This window comes from Ruditapes philippinarum, unplaced genomic scaffold, assembly GCF_026571515.1.
Source record: "Ruditapes philippinarum isolate M1 unplaced genomic scaffold, ASM2657151v2 ctg758_1_1_1_1, whole genome shotgun sequence".
Classification (NCBI taxonomy): Eukaryota; Metazoa; Mollusca; class Bivalvia; order Venerida; family Veneridae; genus Ruditapes; species Ruditapes philippinarum.
Window position 1 is genome coordinate 78,045 of NW_026865780.1, and position 22,984 is coordinate 101,028.

Sequence of the window (22,984 nt, forward strand, 5' to 3'; positions counted from 1 at the left end):
TTGCGATCATTATTGTACATGCAAACAAAAACGATTATTAGATGTGAATTCCTGAAAAACAGTTCATGTAAATTAATTATTTTTTCTCGTTTCGTTCGTTTCGCAAAGTACTGGTCAATTCTGAGTGGGTATTGGTAATTTGCGTAACAGAACGAAAAAAGACGAGTTTATTTTCATTTCTTAACGTGCTACATTCGACAGCTTATGTTAAGTACTTTTTTTTATCCGGACCGGTACATCATAATATTATAAAGTTGCTCTCTGGTTCATTGTGCTCGTTAAAAGATGTATGCATTTATAATCAATTAGTGTTATGCTTTTAACTACAAATGAAAGATAGGATTTTATTCCTTTTCACCGATATGTCTAACCCCTTTTAATTTTTGTTTCGTTCCGTTTCGCAAAATATCAATACCCGTGTGGGTAATGGTACTTTGCCTAACGTAACGGAACAAGACTGAACTTTAATGTTTTCTGTAGGACTTTTTACATCATTCGACTATGATTATAAAGAGTTCATATTATTAACTATTATGATTATATTGATTTTCCAAATTTACACTTGAAATCATAATTTCCCTATATGGTGCCCCTCGTTCCGTTTCGCAAAGCACCAATAGCCCAATGTGCGTTCTTTAATTCATATGTACTAGTTTGCTAAAGAGTCCATATATTATTATTGTATATTATTTTTCAAGCAGAACCCAATTTATTAATGATAATAATAATTTATCATTTAGTGCTTCACGATATCCTTTTTAAAGACGTTTTCGGGAATTTTCATATAGACATATAGGCAAAATTAAAACTGTTTTATAGAATTTCTTTAAACTTGGCATGTTATTAGAATATGATAACAGAAATATTTTGAACGGAAAAAAATATTAATATGTAAGGGCAAACAATAAGAACTATTTTGTGTATTTATGTTTACATCAGTTAGTGCTCTTTCAATTGAACTTGTAAATTGTGTTGAATCATTTTTAAAGCCATTTCTTTGAAAAGTAAGTGTCCAGGTCAAGTGCCTGATAAGCTATCAAGCTTTTATTGCTAATATATAATGTGTTTTTTTAAAAATCACGGCCTACAATGCATCTACGTTTTCTCAGATGAAAATTGTCAAAACTCTTATATTTTCTAACACAAAAGGACCTCATCTTTACTTCATTTTAGTATTGTACTTGCAGTCATAATTTCTTAATCCTTTATAGCGAAATTGTGACTTCTTCTTCCTCTTCTTCTTCTTTTACAAAATTAAATTTAAAATTGTAAAATAGCCACATTTGAGCAAACCAAATTGGTTGAATATTTTACTTTACGTACAAAGAATTTGTTTCGACAAGCACGTTTGAATACTAGTTGACAGTCGAAATGATGTAAGCCATGAGCTGTGTCGAATGAAACATGCAGGAATCACTCCTGGAACTGATATATAAAAGGAACACAGAGTGAAAACCCAACGCACAGTAACTGATCGTGGGTTTTGCTGTAACCACACGTTGAAAAACTTATATAAAACACAAATAATGTCATTCTTTGAAACTCCTTACAATCAACAAACTGGAATAATATTTAAGGTTTATGCACACCTTTATACATAGATAATAATGGATGCACAAAACTACTAACGGATTGCTTTAGATTTGAGAAATAAGGATTGTTTTTGATGAGCTAGATAATGATCATTGGCGGCCTGCGAAGCTGTTGTATGTATTATAATTTGGTAACATAGTGGCCTTATAAAACTAGACGGTAATGAAAAAACGGTGAAATAGAGACAAGTATTTCTTTTGCAAAAAATCTTCCTATTGAGATACACGGGTATATGATAGGGTGTTTTGTTTTATGCGTAGCGCGCACGTATGATTAAATCTCATATTTTGTGTATCTTCTTTAAAGATTTAGCTTGAAATATTGCGTTGACTATCGCATAAACGTCATGAAAACTAACAATAATTTGTCTGAGTAAAAACAAACAAAATACGTGTATGTGAACTGCATCCAAAGAAGCCCAGAATATATTTTAAAGGCCACACATCACATTATAGAAGCATTATGGTCTTGTGTGTCGCAAATATTCTACATATACTCGGTGTTTTATTAACAAATTCTCAGTGTTTTAAATGACACACCTGACATACTAAACAGAAAGAAATCATAATCGCTGATACATAGTAAGGAGATATCATAGTTTTGATTGTCAACATATTAATGAGCCGCGTCACGACAAAACCAACATAGTGCGTTTGCGACCAGTATGGATCCAGACCAGCCTGCGCATCCGCGCAGTCTGATCAGGATCCATGCTGTTCGCTTACAAACTTTTTAACAAGTAGAGAAACTGATAGCGAACAGCATGGATCCTGATCAGACTGCGCGGATGCTGGTCTGGATCCATGCTGGTCGCAAACGCACTATGTTAGTTTTGTCGTGACAAGGCTCATTTAATTTAAAAACAGTAAATATGTGACATCAAGTGCACTTCAAACATCTCATATATCGAGTGAAAATACTACAAGTCAATATAATTTATATATAATAAACTCAGCAATAAATTAAAATGACTAATCATGTATATTTGTATTAATTCTCTGTATATAATAAATAAAGCATTTTATTTGTTTGGGTCGTCAGACCCAACAAGTAATGGTAGCGAATTTTCAGACTCTGATGCTGTTAATTGCAAATTCCGAAAGTAGGCCGCTTTTTTGAAGGTCAATGTCACAGCATGACCTTGCAGCAAAATCGTGTCCGGCCCATAACTTCGTTACTTGAAGTCGGATTTAACAACTATTACACAGAGAAGATCACCATATTGAATCGACGTGTCGCATGAAACATTTGGGTCGCTACCTTAAAGGTCAAGGTCACAGCATGACCTTGCAGCAAAATCGTGTCCGGCCCCTTACTTCGTTATTGAAGTCGGATTTTACAACTATTTCACAGAAATGATCACCATATTGAGACAATGTGTCGTGCACCAGATTTGGGTTGTTTTTACACTTTGAACTTTGTCTGTGACATAACTCTGACACTACAAGAGGTATACCTTCCTGTCTCCAAAACCTATTCGGTGAAATCACCCGGTTCAACCGGCTCTTGTTTTATAAAACTGAAGTTAAAATGAAGATTAAAATTTTGTCAATATCTAAGTTCCAAAAAGAATTATTTGTAAATATATTACCGAATTTAACATTTCATGTAAATAACGGGAGGTTATTAGAAAATTATTTTCGATAAAGTCTAAGCCAGTTTTTTAAATAAGAAATGCATTTATTTTAACGTTTAATTATTATGTAAAAAAACATTTGTTGTACATATTTAACATATTCTTGGATGTTTGGAAATTGTTTGAGAAGAATAATTGTATACATATATAAAACTCACTTAAATGTATGTTACGTTCTTATTTACAACATACAGGATCTTGAAATAGCAATATAATATTTTGTTCTGGAACATTTTATTGTGTTTACTTACAATATACTTACAATATTCATAATACATCTTACAACTCTTTCGATAATTAATAAGATTACAGAAACAACATAATTTTACTGTTAATAATCTTTTATAAATATGGAATATATTTTCACGAAACATGATTAATATATTCCATATTTTCGCGAAAAGACAAAAAGAAACGGACATAAAACCCACATCAACTACGAAACTGCAATTATGAAGATGCGGTGCAGTTCACTCATTAATTATCGCCGCAATCTGGAAATGTGTAAAGAATATATGATCACAATTGTTTTGATTCATTGGCGTTTATTTTCATCAAAAGTCAATTAAAAAATAATGACTGATGTTGTTTGTCGTGTTAGTTTGTTATTTTTACGCCGAATTTAACACATTTTTGTTATAATTATCTTGGTCGTCGGTAGTAGTTGACATATGACCCCTTCTTGTTTTCACTGCGGTAACTGTAGTTTAAAATACCAAGTAAAAAAGTAAAACCCGAAATGTAACCAATCCACTATATAAGGTAAGTAATAAGCATTTTCATACGTGATGGAATCGATAAACATGATTTTGTAGGAGAGGGCATAGCCAGGTGTTTGATGTTCTTTCTCTTTTGTATCAAAGGAAAAAAAATAAAAACGCTTTTCCTGTCATCATAGTATGAAACCCAAGAATAAAGGAGCCTGTGTACGAGCATCTGAACATGACTTTTTTCATTAAATCTCTTTCCCTGTCGTCATATATAGTATATGTCATATATAGAATAAATGTAGGCAATCAACGAGCAATACGGTTAACTGGAGTGCAGATAACTAATACTTACAATCTATTTTTAATAACCCACTTTGCATTTATTGGTCTAGATAGATATAAACATGTACCGGTTGCATTTTACACTTCCTATTTGTATGCGCATGCCGATAAATATATCTGTCGGCGCCATTTTGGTAGGATTTACACTTTACCAGTGATTGTTTATTAACTTATTTTACACATTCAGCCTATGATGATTTATTTAAACACAATGTAACTCTGACAGGTTCGTAACTTGCATTATTTTCAATTCTATTACTTTCACAGTAGATAAACGAAACCACTGTCTTGCGAGCCTATAAAATTCAATGTGTTCTCTGTTTTGCGTGCTGTTACAATCAAGTGTTTCCTTTAGAGTCTGTTTTGTTTATTTTTAACTTCTTTTATGATGGACGGAAGTTGACGTGTTTATATTCTGTGTTGTCATGTAGAAATATGATACGCTAGTCCAACATTGTATTATGCATGTATATCTATAATAATTTTATTTTCTTTATTTTTATCTTCATAACTATTAATTTTATTTTTTTTCTTCTGAATAAATATTGTCTATATTTTTCAACAACACTAACCAAGACTTGATAAACCTACTAGATATAAAGGGGAATGGTTACATTTTCACACACACACACAAAGAGAAAAAAAAATATGAAAAGTTTAAAACCCATTACATACAGTAGAGGAAGATTTTAAAAACATATCGTTTATCAACAAGGGCATTTACTGCAACTTAAAATGAAATTTGAAAATAAACTTTAAGCGATTACCCGATAACGAGAAGTTATTTTATGCCTGTATGCATTTTCAGAAAATCCCTGTACCGATTTTTCGAAAATAACATTTTGTACATAAACCATTGGTATGTTTAACGTGTATATATCGCATTATTTTGGCAGTTTTGGATTCGTGCCATTTAAAGTGTATAAATTACTCTCTTTGTTCACTTCTAAAATGTAGATTATTGTATCCTTTTAAGTCATCTTTAGAAATGCAGCTTTGTAACACCGCACTATGGGGTCAAACGCACTTTGGGGTCGAACCCCAAATTGCGTTACGCACTTTGGGGTCGGAGAAAACTTATGTTCATTATGTTTTAAATAATATAGTGTAGTCAAAGCCAATGGTAAACAAAAATCAAGGTATTAAATAGACACAAAACATGTGCCCTGAATCAATAGGGATTTAAATGGTCTTGATAAGTAAGTGAAGAACTTTCACAAAATAAATCACCAAATAAAGATTTTGTATCAATGCAGCACGCCTCCAGATTCACGCTAATTTTCATGAAAATTTTGAAAATTTATTTGAATGTATAATATTGTGGAATAACCAAAAGGAAGCAATTTGCACATTATCATTGGCACTTATAACTTACGTAAATTACCAAAAAGTTGTCAAAATATGCATAAATAGCCCTTAATGCGTTAGTAACGCAGTAGGAATATAGTTGTAAATATTGAAAACTCAGTCATTGACCGCACATAACATGTAAAATATTACTTGAATCTTGAATCATTTTACATTTCCTATAATCGTAGTACATATTTCTCAAGTTTGATTTTATTGAAATATTTTGACTCATCTGGAGGCATGCAGCTTTAAGCTTAAAATATGTTTTTCTAAAATTTTCCATTTATTTTTAAAAGAATGTACACCTTTCATTAACTCCATTGTTTTTAGCTAAATGCATCATTTTCCCGTTTGTTATTTACACATTTTAAAGAAATATGATAGTCTTTGCATAGACAAAGGCATAAATTATGGGTAATCTAAATGTGACACATTAGAAACTTGACTAGGTGAAGATGCGGCTTTAAGTAGTAAACCGTACAGGCAGTCAAAAAATATCAACTATTTAAGTAGTCGCACATTAACCCTTTCCCCCATGAGCATATTGTGAAAAATGGCCGTTTTCACTGAAAAGCCTCCTGTTACAAGTTCAAAACTGCTATGAAACTATGAAAAATGCTTCAATACTAATCAAACTTGGCACAAATGTTAACTGGACCATTGCCTTTGTAACGACATGCTCAGTCTTAAAATTTCCTGTTACCATGACAACGAGGGGACATCTCAAAAAATTGCCAAAAATCACTATTTTGCCTCGATTTTTTCCATCAAAATTTATTTCAAAGTGCTGCAACTTCTCAAGGGATTGAGATAGAGTCAAAGGCTTTTCAGCGTTGGTTAAACGTTACATTATGATCGACCTGGGGTCATTTTTAGCCTCTCACAAGTCCAAAATTTTCTTGGCGATGAGGGGGACTCCGCCCCCCTTCCAACCCCCCTAACAGAAGGGGGCGCATCCCCCTTCTGGCAACCCCCTGATGTATCTTTTGGATGGGGGGCGGCGCCGAAAAATTGCTCAATTTTTTTAGCAACATTTCTCAAACGAAAACTTATGTTTGGGGTCCAAATAGGACATTTTTTCACTATTTGAGACCCCAAAAAGGGGGGGGGGGTCGAAAATGCGTTGTTTCGCGTATATATGTGGTAAAGGGTTAAGAGCGAGCTTCAGAATAATGTAAAATTCTCACTGGGGGTATATATATTTATATAAATATACAGAGACATAGATATTATCTATGTCTCTGATATATACATGTACATGTATATACATGTATATAAATATTTTTTTCTAAATCAGTGGAATATAAGGACCTATTTAGATCTTTTATTGTGCATTATTGTAATACACCAGTCATTTGTAACCACCTCCCTTGCCCCCGGGGGAGTGCGGGTTAAAAAAGAATCGTGTAATGTCTGCGCTGTTCCGGGGCATAAGGCAGGAATGTTATTATCTGAATATCCCCCGCAGGGCGAAGATTTTACCAGTGGTCGGCTTGGTTTAAAGTCAATGCCCTTCCTCCGCTATACTCAGGGGGTGGAGTTGAGTGGTGCATATTCATTCACCAATCAACAGCCCTATCCAAATAGACACTAATATAATAGTAGATAATAATTTTTAAAAAATACACTAATTATATTAAGTACATATGATTTAAAAAATGGGCCGAAAAAGGTCGGCCGAAACCAGACTTGCGCGGCCAAAAACGACTGGGCCGATTCCAAAAATGAGCCGAAATGTGACCAAACTACTGTGCTAGTTTTATACTCAACTATGGGCTGTTATGAGATATGAAGGCTGTTTTGATTGGCTAAAATATGTACGAAAAAAACAAAATAAAAAATGTACGAAAAACTTTAAGAAAAATATGAATGCAAAGCTCAAAAAAAAAAAAAAAAAATTTGAATGCAAAACTAAAAAAAAAAATGTATGCAAAACTTAAATAAAATATGTATGCAAAACTTAAATAAAAATAAATGCAAATGTCACTTTTATGCCACCGTAATTTTGTTATATGAACAAATTATTATTATTATTGGATATTTTAAGTGGTAAAATTAATGAAACTTTTATCACTTAAGCATCATCAACAAAGTATTGACCGCCATCTTGAACTCCACCTCAAATATTTCAATGTCGAAAGTCGAAAATAAGTCAGTTCTCAGTATTTAAGCAGAACTCAGATTACACCTTTAGACCTCTGGAACCCAAAGTGCGTTGATATGTAGCATATTAACGCACTTTGGGGTCAATTTCTCGATTTTGACCCCAAAGTGCGTTTGACCCCAAAGTGCGGTGCGAAGTTTAACGCACTTTGGGGTCGGACCCCAAAGTGCGTTTGACCCCAAAGTGCGGTGTTACACAGCTTTAAGCAAGATATATACTGGTGATCGGATACGCATACATGAAAACATAACAAAAAAACATTTGCAATCATTTGAATTTGCATTTCTTTTTATAAAAAAGATATGTAGAAAGTAAAGCTTTAAAATATTGATAATGTCCGTTAACATCATCAATAAATGCATGCATAAACTGTGGTCCTCGTAATAATATTTCACATACTGATATTATGGCATACATGTCAATTTTAACCACGAGAATATGTACACAAAAAAGAGTACAGCATTTGTGGTAAACCGGAAACCATTATATAAATCCAAAGCACAATATATGAAACCATGCCGCTAGTGTATGAAACCAAGGTAGCTATATATAAGTTGATTTTATCAATATATGATTCCAGTTCTTCAATATATGGTACCAAAGTAGCCATATATGGAACCAGATATCCGAATCAGATCAGATATATGAATCCGAATTATGAATACATTTATTCATTTTTTCAATATATAAAATCAAGTCATTATGTATGAAACCAAAGTATCAACATATAAGTTGATTTCACAATGTATGGTACCAATTCTTTGATATATGGTACTAAAGTAACCATGTATTGAACCAGATGTCCTTATTTGGAACTTACTTATCAATATATTAATTCATTTTAACAATATATGGAACAATTCAATCAATGTATGGAACCAAAGTAGCAATATATCAGTTGATTATCACATTATATGATAGCAATTTTTCACTATATGCAACCAAAGTAGCCATGTATGGAACCAGGTGTCCTTATATGAACCCGAATTATCAATATAATAATTCAATTTCACAATATATGAAACCATTTTATGTGTTGAACCAAAGTAGCAATATATAAGTTGATTATCACATTATATGATACCAGTTCTTCAATATATGATACCAAAATAGACATGTATGGAATCAGATATCCTTATATGAAACCGACTTATCAATATATTAATTCAATTTTACAATATATGAAACCAGTTTATCAATTTATGTAACCAAATTAGCAATATATAAGTTGATTATCACATTATATAATACCAGTTCTTCAATATATGGTACCAAAATAGACATGTATGGACTGAGATATCCTTATATGAAACCGAATTATCAATATATTAATTCAATTTTCAATATATGAAACCATTTTATCAATTTATAAAACCAAATAAGAAATATATAAGTTGGTTATCACATTATATGATACCAAAGTAGCAGTATTTAAGTTGATGTTACATTCTATGATAGCAATTTTCATTATATGGAGCCAAAATAGTCTATTTTCAAATCAACAAGTCAAAGGCCGAGGTCAATGGGTTCTGTACGGAATGCCGTTAGGGCCATTGCCTATAAATGTGTTGATCTGAAACGCGATAGTCGATAGTACGATGGTGAAAACGCGAAATCACGAAACTACGATGGTGAAAACGCGAAAGTACGATGATGAAAACGCGAAAGTACGATGATGAAAACGCGACAGTACGATACTACGATGATGAAAACGCGATAAACTATCGTGTTTTCACCATCGTACTGTCGCGTTTTCACCATCGTAGTTTCGTGATTTCGAGTTTTCATCATCGTACTGTCGTGTTTTCATCATCGTACTATCGCGTTTTCACCATCGTACTATCGCGTTTTCATCATCGTACTGTCGTGTTTTCATCATCGTACTATCGCGTTTTCACCATCGTACTGTCGTGTTTTCATCATCGTACTATCGCGTTTTCATCATCGTACTATCGCGTTTTCACCATCGTAGTTTCGTGATTTCGAGTTTTCATCATCGTACTGTCGTGTTTTCATCATCGTACTTTCGCGTTTTCACCATCGTACTATCGCATTTTCATCATCGTACTGTCGTGTTTTCATCATCGTACTATCGCGTTTTCACCATCGTACTGTCGTGTTTTCATCATCGTACTATCGCGTTTTCATCATCGTACTATCGCGTTTTCATCATCGTACTATCGTGTTTTCACCATCGTAGTTTCGTGATTTCGTGTTTTCACCATCGTACTATCGACTATCGCGCTTCAGATTAACACATTCATAGACGATGGCCCTTACGGCATTCCGGAAAGCCGTTAGGGCCATCGCCTATGAATGGTTTGATCTGAAACGCGATACTCGACAGTACGATGATGAAAACGCGAAATCACGAAACTACGACAGTTCTACAAGGAATATTGGCGCGAAACTATAATACCGGTGCAAGGATAGAATACAGCGTTTAAAAAAGTCTCGTCAATATAATGACATTTTGGTTCCACGCATTGCTCATTTGGTTCCATATATTGGAAAAGTGGATTCATATACTAGCAATCTATGACAATATATTGAGAAATTGGTGTCATATAATGTAAAAATCAACATATATATGGAAACTTCAGTCCAATACATTGATTTATCGCATGGTTTGGAACTTTTCCTTTGTTCTTATAACCCATTATACTCAGTACACTTCAATGAGCATTTCAAAACTGTATTGATACATAACAGTACAGTTTTTTCATTGATTCATATAGGAAAAAAACTCGACTGTTATATATCGGTCGAGTTTTTTTCGCACCGTGTATATATCAATACAGTTTTTTCATAGAGGCTCCAGTGGGGGCAGTGGTAAACGACCATTCTCAGTAACAAAAACAAACAAACAAAAAAAAACATAAAATAAAAAAATGAAATCAATAAAATAAAATAATAAATATATAAATACAATGAAAAATATAAACAAATTAATGAAATGAAATTTACTCTCATTTAATCAAAAGGTACATCCGCTGAATGAATTATTTCCACTGAAATATGATCCTTATGATAAATAACTGTAATGTAGCTTACGATAAATTAATTTATTTGTTTCTATTACAAAAAAAAAAAACATTATGCCATTGCGATACAACAGTTATAGTATATGAAACTCGTTAGTTACAGGGGTATAACACTGGCTGGGGCGACATCTCGGGATGTTTCTGCAAAAAATATGTCTCGGCCTTACGGCCTCGCCATTTTTTAGCAGAAACACCCCTTGATGTCGCTCCAGCCAGTGTTATACCCTCGTAACTAACTCGTTTCATGTACTATAACTATTACAAAATGGTTTCATATATTGTAAAAACGATTTAATTAATATATTGATAATTCGGTTTTATATGGCTACTTTGGTTCCATTTATTGATAAATTTGTTTCATAAATGGTAAAAATGAATAAATATATTGATAATTCGGTCTGGTTCCATATATGGTTATTTTGGTACCATATATTGAAGAATTGGTATCATATAATGTGATAACCAACTTATATATTTCTACTTTGGTTTCATAAATTGATAAAATGGTTTCATATATTGAAAATTGAATTAATATATTGATAATTCGGTTTCATATAAGGATATCTCATTCCATACATGTCTATTTTGGTACCATATATTGAAGAACTGGTATCATATAATGTGATAATCAACTTATATATTGCTGATTTGGTTACATACATTGATAAACTGGTTTCATATATTGTAAAATTGAATTAATATATTGATAATTCGGTTTCTATTATATTTATTTCTAAAAAAAAGAACTCTCTTTTTTTGTATCTTGTCACAGTTTCATTTGCCAAATAGATCAACTACATTTCTTTCTTTTACTCAGTTGGCAGTTTATTAGTAATGTGTATGGAAGTCAAAATACTACTTTGTTTCAATTTTTCTACATTTACGACATATTCAGCGCTGTTAGCTGTTAAACATTTAACATGCTCTAAATCAATTATCCAAATGTTATTTAACACATAGTTGACAGTCCTAAAGAATTAACGAAAGATTGATCGTTGGGCATAATGTGCATTTAAACTAATTTACTAGACCACCAACCGATAATTGAAATAGAAAACAAAGTTAACCAATTTTGTTATTTTGTTTGTTTACTACATAAATTTTATATCTTAACAGGTGTGTTGAAATTAAAGATAAAAGAGGTATCCAGTATGCCCCCAAGACGCAAAAAGAAATTCTACAAGAAAGGTTTTGATTTGTTTTTTAGTAATAGCAGTGGTATACTATAAACGTACAGAAGATTGTTAAATTATCTTGTATCACTTCATTGTGAATTATTAATTTTGCTTACTAGATTTGACGGGTTTTTTTCTCTATAATTATGTTAAATTATCTACATTAACTTTTTATAGAGAAATTATTTGTATAAAATATGTACAGCTAGACCTACATGTTGCCCAATAGTAAAGATGAACTATGTGTGCTGTTTGTTATTTCTTATTATAAGAGGTCATTACCCTTTTCATAAGTAAGATCCGAGAGATAATTATATATAAGGTAAACTTTTTTCAATGTATTTTTTCCGAACAAATACATGTACTATCACAGAAGTGATACAAGATTATTTAACAATCTTCTGTATGTTCTGAAAGCTTTCAGAACAAAGCAGGTAAAGTGTATTTTAAATACAAAGATGCATTCATGTAAAATAAATCATACACTTCATGCATAGACTGACACAACCCAAAGGAAATAAACATAAATCCATACACACAAAACTGGTGACTCCCTCATTTAACAAAAATAAGAAAGCAACTGCTACTGAATTTTTTTAACTTAGTCAATGTAAATGTAAATCCAACTCTCCCTCAATGAAGTAAATTCTCCATTTGCGAGAGAGACAGATTCACATGTATGTGCATTTCAAATTACAAATAATGACTATACAATATTAATACCGTAACACATACAAAGGATGTAAAGAGAGAAGTTTTGTAAATAAAAGATAAGCACAACATTATTGTCTACAAACGTAAAATAACATTTCGGTAGCTTTTGTAAGTATTTATTGTAATCATACATTGACTATAAACGTGCTGATAGGTATATTTGTCTTCATTTGTTTATAGGTGCGGAATCTGTTGGTGCCGACACACGCGAACCTGACATCGATGATGAAGCAGATACTTTGGAACCTGAAGGTATGTCCCGGGATAGGTCCGTTTGCAGTAAATATGTGGGCATTTTTTCTAGTAAATTGGCTGCAGCTTCCTGCTAAATAATAAATTGTGCAACATTAACATGAATTTATAATCACATGCTTAACTTGCTTCTCAAAGATTAAAGTGCTAAAGAAGCAATAACTTTACGTTTCGGTGCGCTATAGTAGGTTCATGCCCAATGGTGTTGACTGATTTTCATTTTATTAAACTGAGAAGATATGCACAATTATTGAAATAATTACTATTCTTTGTAAAATGCATGGTCGCTAAGGGCATGGTCTATTTTCTTCTAACCATTTATCCATATAGTGATTTTATCGTAAACACGACACAAAGTGCGTACATATATGAACTGCGCATACTCAGGAGGGTGCCTTATGTATGCTCCCCTTACTAAAACATGATAATACAATTTCTACAAATGCATGATTGTTTGGTTAGTTAGAGACATGAATAAGAAAATAAATCAATATTACAAGATTTCATAAACCTAATAGCGAAAATATTTTGAACTACTTTACACTTACTTTCGAAAATATCATCAATTACACAAATAAACACCCTGCCTGCAATATCCAAAATCAGCTTTCATCAGAATTCACACTTTTTTCAAAGTGATTCTCAAAGTGGTGATATCAATGAACATGAACAAATTAGATATTACGTAGACTGTTAATTAGTTTAGTTTGAAAAGGTAAAAAAGGTCGAAAACGTCATTTTTGAAGATAAATAATCAAAAATGCGGACAGTCTTTTAGTGGAATGAATTAACAATCAAGTGCAATATTTAACAATCAAATGCAATATATAAAACATAAGTAGTCAATATAAACTTCTATCTCTTTTTTAAATTATTTCTATTTACACTGTTATGCCAACTTTGTTCTATGGAAAACTAATTTTCTCTTCAGAAGAATCAGGCGATGCTTCAATAGAAGAAAAGAGGACAGACAGTAATTTGACAGGTATACAATTGTTTAGAAATATATAAAATAGTAAATGTTTATATAATGTATAGCAAATATTTGCCACTTCGGTGAGTTTTTAAATGTCTTATATATTAGATATTTGTATTTGTTGTGTAGTTTAACATGTACGTATTTGTTACTTTTCTTACATTTTGATAGTGAAAATAATAAAGAAGGGTTTGCCTGATTACTTTAGTGCCAAAGATTAATTTCAAAAGTATTTTACCAAGAACATAAAATGGTTTTGCAGGAGAACAACCAGGGATAGCTGTTATTCAGAACATTATTAGTAAGAATGTTCAAATTGGAAACGAAAATATCATCTACGAACGCGGAGAGGCTTCTCCTGGAATACAAAAAGGATTGGCAATCAAAGGTTATTTAAATCATATTATATTTTGAGTCCGTTTTTAATATATTCTGTAATACTACTAAATGCTTGTCCTTTTAGAATCTTTAATTTCAAAATTTATTTGCCGTACCTCAACAACGCAATAAAAGTCCTTTCTGAAATGTAAGTATTGTTCAGCAATACCGAACACATTTTTTATGTATTGTCACATACTCCTTGACAGGATATTTAAACAGTTCTGGCCATTTGTGGAACTTCATGATACTAATTACCAATGACGATGAAAATAGTCTCTTTTATTAAATTTCATATGTTAGGTAAAATCTGTCACTATTGGTATGTCTTCGATATACTTGCCTGAGGTTTCTCTTTAATTAATACATGGTTTATAATGATAACGCGGAAAGGGCTTCTTTTACATATTTTTACCTCTTTTTGGGTAATTTACGCTGACTGTAAGTTTGCAATGTGTTGATAATTTTCTTTGTTCACGTCACAAAATTTCACTTGTTTGAAAACATTTTCAAGATTTTTCATGATAATTAGCAAGAATCTGGAAAGCATGCTGCTTTACATCTTATCATAACTGGTTAAGTACCATTTTACATTTACATTTTAATGTTAAACCTCAGAATGCATCGAATGGCTCTGGCGGCAAATAAAAACTTTATCTTCAGTCAGAATTTATTGTAAGAAACCATTTGTTACTATTAATTTATTTATTGCTTTTATCACTGACTTTTATCGTCATATTTACAGGCACAACTTTAAATGCTACGGAAGGGTCAAGTATTACTCAAACTATCTCTGCAGAAAATGTTATACAAGTTTTCTCGACTCAGCCAGCTACCAAGGAAGTTAAACAATTTTCATCAAACATTCAGACATTTCTAAATTATGTTGATAATTTTGACAGGGGTAACTACATATTGGTTGTTGACAGAACTTCTGGTTTAAATGATCTTGATGCATTTGGTCTAGTTGACTGGATTGCTGTTTTAGACTTTGATGTAGATAGCAGGTTATCTGGTCTTTTGTCGTATGTAGAGGAATCTCTTTCAAGTCGACGTTCTTTGCACATTGTTAGCTGGCAGGAAGAAAAATGCAATTTTTCGGAAAACTCCCTCTACTGGATTGGCATGAAAGGTTGCTCCGACCAACCTGAAACCATTACAGATGATGACTTTCAAAAATGGAAAAGAAAAACAAAACAAGGATTTATGCAGCAACTTAAGCAACTGAAACGATATGGGGATGATTACACGCACTTCACTGTTGTTGCATTGTGGCCTCGTGAATCTGTTAACTACAAACATATACATTTTGTTTTGAATGAGATATCTGATGCACTTTGCCCAAAAGAGATCGTTATTGCCGATGATGGGTCAAAAAAATCAAAGGAAGCCGAATCATTTTTAGATATATTAAAGGACGATTTCACATCAGTCACTATAGATATGATAGATGTATGCAAATCTATTACATGTGTTTGCAAACCATTGCCCAAAATTGGTTCATCGAATTATCAGCTTCCCACAGCAGATAATACCAAAGATCCTAAAATAAATGACCAAAAGGCTCAGTGGTTGAATGAAGATCTTAATGTTTTGTATTTGACAAACGAAACAGGTATACAGTATAGTTCAGTAGAACTTGAGAAAGAGGAGGAAGCCTTTTTCAGAGGAGGAACATTGCCTTGGCCTTGGTGGTACCAGGTCGGTCCCGGACGTGTTGATATACAGCGTGATATATCGCACGATATAATCAATTATATAAAAACCAGACATATTTCTTTATGTCGCTCAGGATGCATCACATTATTTCACAATCCTGGATCCGGAGGCACCACTTTGTCTCAGAGAGTAGTATGGTCATTGATGAGTGAAATACCGTGTGTACAGATAAAGCAAAGAGGAGGGTCTTCCATCATTGACATAGTGGAAAAAATTGAATTCCTTGTTGACAAAACACATATGCCTATCTTAATACTTATTGACGGGGGAGATGAGCAAAAGGTAGAGTCACTACAAGGAATATTAGGTGGGCATTGTTGCATAATAATTATGTATGTTAAGAGAAATCAAATGAAATCTTACAGTGAAAAATCTAGCCGGCAAGGAATTTTCTGGTTACCTAGTTCACTTAGTAGACAAGAAATGGACAATTTGAAATATTTGTACAGCAAGCTTTGTGATACAGAAAGAAAAAGGCGGAACTTAGAAGACTTAGTATCCGACGACCTAAACCACTCTCTTTTTGATTTTGGATTCGCAATGCATAGTTACAAATACAAAGGAATCGAGTCTTATGTGCAAGGTTATCTTCAATTAGATATCAATGGTGGAAAATTGATAAATACAAGACAGAAAGCCTTAGCATATTTGTCGCTAGTATACTACTATGGACAGGCATCACTTCCTTGTAAATTCTTTGCATATCTTTTAGAACTGGATAATGCTGAAAATGTAACAACACTTGCTGACTTTCCAGAGAATGTTCAAGAACTGCTGGTTCGAGATACACAGGATCGCAGAAGAAATATTGTGAGAATAGCACATTACTATATAGCGAAGGAAATATTGGACCAAGTTTTAGTTTATCCAAAAAAGGTTGAACGAAAATCTGAACCAACTTTAAGCAGTGAAAGCAAGAGAAATCTGGGTTCCTTTGCTGTTGAGTTCATTGAAAAAGCGGGAAAATTTAATAAACAAGAACCGTCTTCAACAATATCGTACATCATGACCCGAACTTTTGTTTTGCGTGATAATAAAGCCGTCGGAGAAAATGAAACACAGGTTACACATAAACGACAACGATTTTCTCAAATTCTCGAAGATTCATGCTCCGCTCCGCCATTCACTGATCGATTTAACATATACCGAGCATTGACAGATTCTTTCCCAATGGAAGCGCAATTCCGAGCCCATCTTGGAAGGTTATATACTCATTGCCGCTCTGACGAAACTAAAAAAGCTGAGATATGTTTCAAACAAGCTGTAGAGATATGCGAGTCCGAAATACAACCGGAAAACGTTTCGAAGAATTTCCAATTCGACGATATTCCGTTTAGTTATAAACTTGATCTGATGCATATATATCATATGTACGGAAACATGGTGTTAAAACAAGTCGCCAATTTCACTGGCAAATATTTGGGCGATAGAGCAAGGATACAGACAAAAGACGATTTCGACGAAATTGCAATGCAGCTTCTACCGCAAGTGAAGCAAGCGTGTGCATTATTTTCCAAGTGTAGAGATATAACACCAATTGGTTGCGAGGGTAGTTTCGGTTACATAGGCGAAATACAAGTGCGCCTGATGTTTTGTGACTACGTTCATCGCAACAGTGGCTGTAGAAAAGGTGTTAACCAATACATAGAAGCACGTAGTGGCGAAATAGTTCAATTTGTGAAAGAATGTATTCCATTTGTAGATGATCTGTTTTTGTCCTGTTTCAGCAATATTGAACCAGAAAAGATGGATAGAAATGTATCTGGTCTGATGAATTGGTACTCTGCATTATTCAAACAGAGTCGTACAAACTTTCCGCGTATACATGCAGATGATGCTATGTCACGGAGGATGGAAATAGCTAAGGTGAAGATGAAGTACTGTCGGCCAGACTCTATTGGAATTCTTGAGCATGTGAATGACGTGAGTGATGTTGAATTTATAGTTGAAGAGCTAGAAAAGAACTTCCAAGACTACAAAAATGAATGTCCTGACAAACTTCCAAGTAAAAGGGCAATGGACCTAGATTACAGAGAATGGCTGGTGGCTATACGGCATCATTTATTTAAGAAGGATTATGCCGTAGACAAAGTTCTACAACAGGTGCAATTGTGGCATGACCTTTTGCACACGCCTCATTCCCTATTCTATCTTTTTGTGATAAAAAGTATGCATGGAATAGGAAACAATGAATCACAGGGCGATTCAACAGTATTGTTTGATGCACAAAATACAAAGGAAGATATGCTTAAACGATCTAAATACGTTACAAAACCCCGATATCCAAGAGAGTGGCTTGGAAAAACTGGAAATAATATACGTCAACTTGTTTCGGGGCTTCGTTTTTTTGGTCAAATCGAAGGAAGAGATATAAAACTAGGGATAGATTTCGACACACTTGAAGTTCAGAAAGGGACAATATGCGCACCAAATGATAAGCCGGCAGGTGGTTACATTAACCTAGATTTAGGACCTCGAAACCGGGTCCCAGTTAAAGTTTTCTTTGTTCCGGTGAGGTCAGAGGGCAATTTGAAAGGTTCCAGCTATAAACACCATCGAGTCGAGTTCTTACTTGGATTCAGTTTATCACATGGATACGAGGCCTTCAATGTCAGATTAATTGAACACACGAAATGCCCTAAGTGTCAGAAAAATGTCGAAAAACGGTCTTGTGACACAGCCATTGAGTGTCCGAGGTGCCTTATAGAATTTCCTGTTGGAAGGCAATCTAAACAAAGCCGGAACGGGTCAAATAGATGAATGAAATGAATGAATAATTATTAAATCGAGTTGTATATTTGGTAAATATATGTTTACACTGTATATTGACTAGGTTAACAAAAGTTATTTTTAAAAACGTTTAGGAATCAGTTTATAGATTTTGCACAGTAACAATATTTTTTATTACTTGCATGTATTGATCAGTAATGATAAACAGTCTCTATTAAACTGTTTCAAGATGCATCATAGTTAAATTGTACGTCTTTATGACATCAAAAGATTTTATAAGCTAGATAATACGAGATTCAAGATGTATTCTGATACGTATTGTATGAATGTGAGTAGATGAATTCTAGTTATTATATCATATGATTATATCTGATATCTATTTTTATTTCACACCTTATAATATGTAATCATTAAACTTCCAATGTTTGCACCAAAATATCAGTAATGGATCTTATATTATTAATGTAGCCTCGTGTACATTTTCCGAGATTAACAAGATTAACATCTAAATCAAATCCATACTGTACGCCGTGAAGCCACGGAGATCAAAAAAGTCCATCCTTATTATACTCCGTCTCGCCTCGTTATCAAAATAAACCCAAATTGAATCTAAATTGTCCTCGAAGTAAAAAGTTCTGTCAACACGGTTTTATAGATTAATATTTTTCTGATTTTTCACTGAAGGGTAATGCTACCTATATAACAGTCCAAATTGTTTAGTCAAATGGTACATTTGAATAAACAGTAAGATGAACTACCATTAGGAATTAACATTATAAAAATAGTGAGGGGTAATAATATACAAGTATGATGCAAATATGTTCAAAATTATGTGTTTGTTTTTTGTTATCAATATATCACATAATTATTATGTACAATAAATATATTGATTTTCCTGTACCATCTATTGATATGTTTAATATTATCATGTCAACAATTTACGCAGATATAAAATCAGTAGCTATGTTATTTTGTTTTTAATTTGAAAATAAAAACAACATAGAGTGTGTTTAAATGATATTTGATGCCGTTATGGTATATGATATTTAGAGGTTAAAAAGTAAGTGTATGTGTAGAAATTAAGACAAATCTCATGTTATGTACAATTAAGATGTATTTAGATGTTTAAAAGCATGTGTAAAATTTAGCATATTTCATGTTTTGTACAAATTATCAATAAAATGTGTATGTATTGCAAGGACCGATGGTCTTAAGGTACTAGTATTTGATGCCTGTAGAATCTCCTTTCTGCAGAGTATTCATTTTCAGTGAGGACACAGAGTTTCGATAAGGCATGGGTTCAAACCACAGAAGATGCGATTCAATTTTTGTCTTTTTTTCTATTTTTTTTCTCTCTCTTTTTATAATATAAAATCTGAAATTAAGGGGGGAAAAGTGTGCGCATAATACTTACTGAACATTTTGTGAAATTGGATAGTGTAACAACTTAAAATGATTAAAATTTGAAAAGGGCATGGTAAACCTTTTTATGTTGCCCACATATGTTAAGATTTGTGTCAAGATAAATATTATCAAATAACATTTTGATGCCCCTATTTTAATGACGAAATCTAACAGGTTTTCTTATCTCACCTTCTTCTTATTTGATGTAAAATAACAAGTACCTGTCTCAATAAACCAAAAAAAAATCTTTTCATTGACATTTGTCATTGTTTTTTTTTTTGTTTTTTTTTTTTGTTGTTGTTGTTATTAAAAAATATGTGGCTCTTTATTAATACTTTTCAACTAAGACAAATATGAAACTAGCGAAACTTTTCTTCAGATAATGAAAACATATTCTTTGTTGTTGTTGTATAAATTGATTCAAAAGTTATACGTCATTTGTCAATATTTAAATTATTTTTTTAAACAAGATGGTACATTTTTGTATTTTTTGTATTTATGTCCAGAATATAGTACAATTTATCAACATAAAGTTTTAAATGTCTTTTGAAAAAGTGTTAATTATACATGTAATACCTTAAACCCAATAATTTTTGTCATTGTCATCGTCATTGTCAAAAAGTTAAAATTGCTGGTATGAAAAAAGAAGTTATTATATATTGTTTAATATAATGATGATTCTATTAGATTCGTACACTGCTGCTCAACCTATATTGAACTCGTATGGCGCCAAGTTTAAACTGGTTTGATAGCCCGTCCAAAAGAATTTATAGAAAAAGATATACATCTATTTGTGTATGTATGTATGTATGTATGTATGTATGTATGTATGTATGTAGCTTTACGTTTGAAAATCATTGGCATCGCTATACAGTATCATGTATCATATTTATATCGTATTTTTATATTTCATCGATACAGATTTCATGAATGTGAATAGACATGTTAGTTATTACATCAGATGATTATATTATATCTGATATCTCTTTTCATTTCACACCTTATATGTAACCTGTAAATTTCCAACTTTTGCACCAAAAAAACATAAGTAATGGATCTTATATTATTAATGTAGCCTAGTTTACATTTTCCGAGATTAACAAGATTAACATTTAAATCAAATCCATACTGTACGCCATGTATACACGGAGTCCAAAAAAAGTCCATATCAAATCCGTATTTTACTCCGTCTCGCCTCGTTATCAAAATAAACCTATATTAAATCTAAAATGTTCTCGAAGTAACAGTTCTTTCAACAAAGTTTCTATAGATTGATATTTTTCAATATTTTTACTGAACCTATGTAACTGTCCAACTCGTTTAGTCAAATGGTACATAATAATATAAATGTATGATGCAAAGATGTTCGAAAATGATATGTATGTTTTTTTTGTTTCTTTTGTTGTTATATCATATATATGTACAATTAATATTGATTTTACTGTATCATCTTTTGATAAGATTAATGTCAACAATTTACGCAGATATCACAAAAGTAGCTATGTTTTTATGCTATGTATTGGAGAGAGAAATGTAGAGTATGTTAAAATCATTTTTGATGCCGTTATAACGGTTTTACCATGAATGTATATGATGTTAAGAGAATAAATAATTATGTGTATGTGTAAAAAATAAGACAAATCGCAGGCTCTATACAAAGACATAATGTGTATTAAGGTGTTTTAAAGTAAGTGTAAAATTTTTAAAATTAAACATGTTATGTACAATTTAAAAAAAATGTGTATGTATTGCATGGGCCGGTTGTCTTAAACCCATTATTTTTGTCATTATCATCGTCATTGTCTAAAAGTTAAAATTGCTGGTGTGAAAAAAAAAACCTTGTTTAATATAACGATGATTCTCTTAGATTCGTACACTGGTGCTCAACTTATGTTGAACTCGTACGGCGCCAAGTTTAAACTGGTTTGGCAGCTGTATTCTCGTCCAATAGAATTTATAGAAAAAGATGTATGTATGTACGTTTATATGTATGCATGTAGTTTCACGTTTGAAAATCATTGGCACCGCGAGATTTAAATGATACAACATAAAAGTGATATTGTGACACAAATTCATTGTACGCAATACTACATAGTATTGTACTATACAGTATCATATTTCGTATTTTTTATAATTCATTATTTTGATAAGAGAAATGTCTACGTTTGTTATTAATTATGTGAATTAATTTTTATGAAAAACAACAAAAAAAACCGCAATGGTGAGTTAAATTGTATTATTTAGTATATATTTTCACTATTATAAGAATAAAAAGTATGTAATAATTCATCTTATTGAATTTTAACTAACACCCTCTTATATATATACAAGCCCTAAACCGAAGAGTAACTAAACTTGACATCATAAAAGTCCCTCTTAACAGCATAATTAAAAACACCACAGGCTACTCAAGCTACTCTTCACGACCGTAATACCGGCAAAAGCAGATTTCAGCATGAATAAAAAAATATTCAATGAGAAACAAAACGACTGATTATTGCCATATATTAAAATAATACAAGCAAGGTTTTACACACGCGTAAAATGGCTGTGCATTGCATACCTTTAGAAGAGCCGAATTAAATGCTACCTAGACAAATGTCTGTATAGATCTGCGGTTGTTGAAATTAAAGTGGAAGCGTTACGGCACGACAATTCCATTACGTCCGTCAAACTCCTCACAGCGGTTACGTCACGCTTTGCCACGTTTCTGTACTGATCAGGGGAAGTAACCGCTGCGGGAGTTTGTACGTCCGTACTAGCAGTACTATAGTTTTATACTGTGACAGGACGTGTA

General features: G+C 32.5%; 1 protein-coding gene across 1 annotated transcript; it reads left to right on the plus strand.

Moving 5' to 3' along the window:
• Positions 1-4,406: 4,406 nt before the first annotated feature.
• Positions 4,407-22,405, plus strand: LOC132730299 (uncharacterized). The gene is made up of 6 exons (XM_060716192.1): positions 4,407-4,507; positions 11,956-12,027; positions 12,909-12,980; positions 13,912-13,965; positions 14,219-14,344; positions 15,080-22,405. Exons 2-6 carry the CDS (start codon positions 11,991-11,993, stop codon positions 18,811-18,813), a joined length of 4,023 nt encoding a protein of 1,340 aa, XP_060572175.1. The 5' UTR covers positions 4,407-4,507; positions 11,956-11,990; the 3' UTR covers positions 18,814-22,405.
• Positions 22,406-22,984: the final 579 nt, after the last annotated feature.

Coding starts and splice junctions, on each gene's coding strand:
- LOC132730299 (XM_060716192.1), top strand. CDS start 11,991: ATGCCCCCAAGACGCAAAAAGAAATTCTACAAGAAAG. Junction 13,966..14,218: donor GACAGACAGTAATTTGACAG/GTATACAATTGT, acceptor ATGGTTTTGCAG/GAGAACAACCAGGGATAGCT. Junction 14,345..15,079: donor AAAAGGATTGGCAATCAAAG/GTTATTTAAATC, acceptor TCATATTTACAG/GCACAACTTTAAATGCTACG.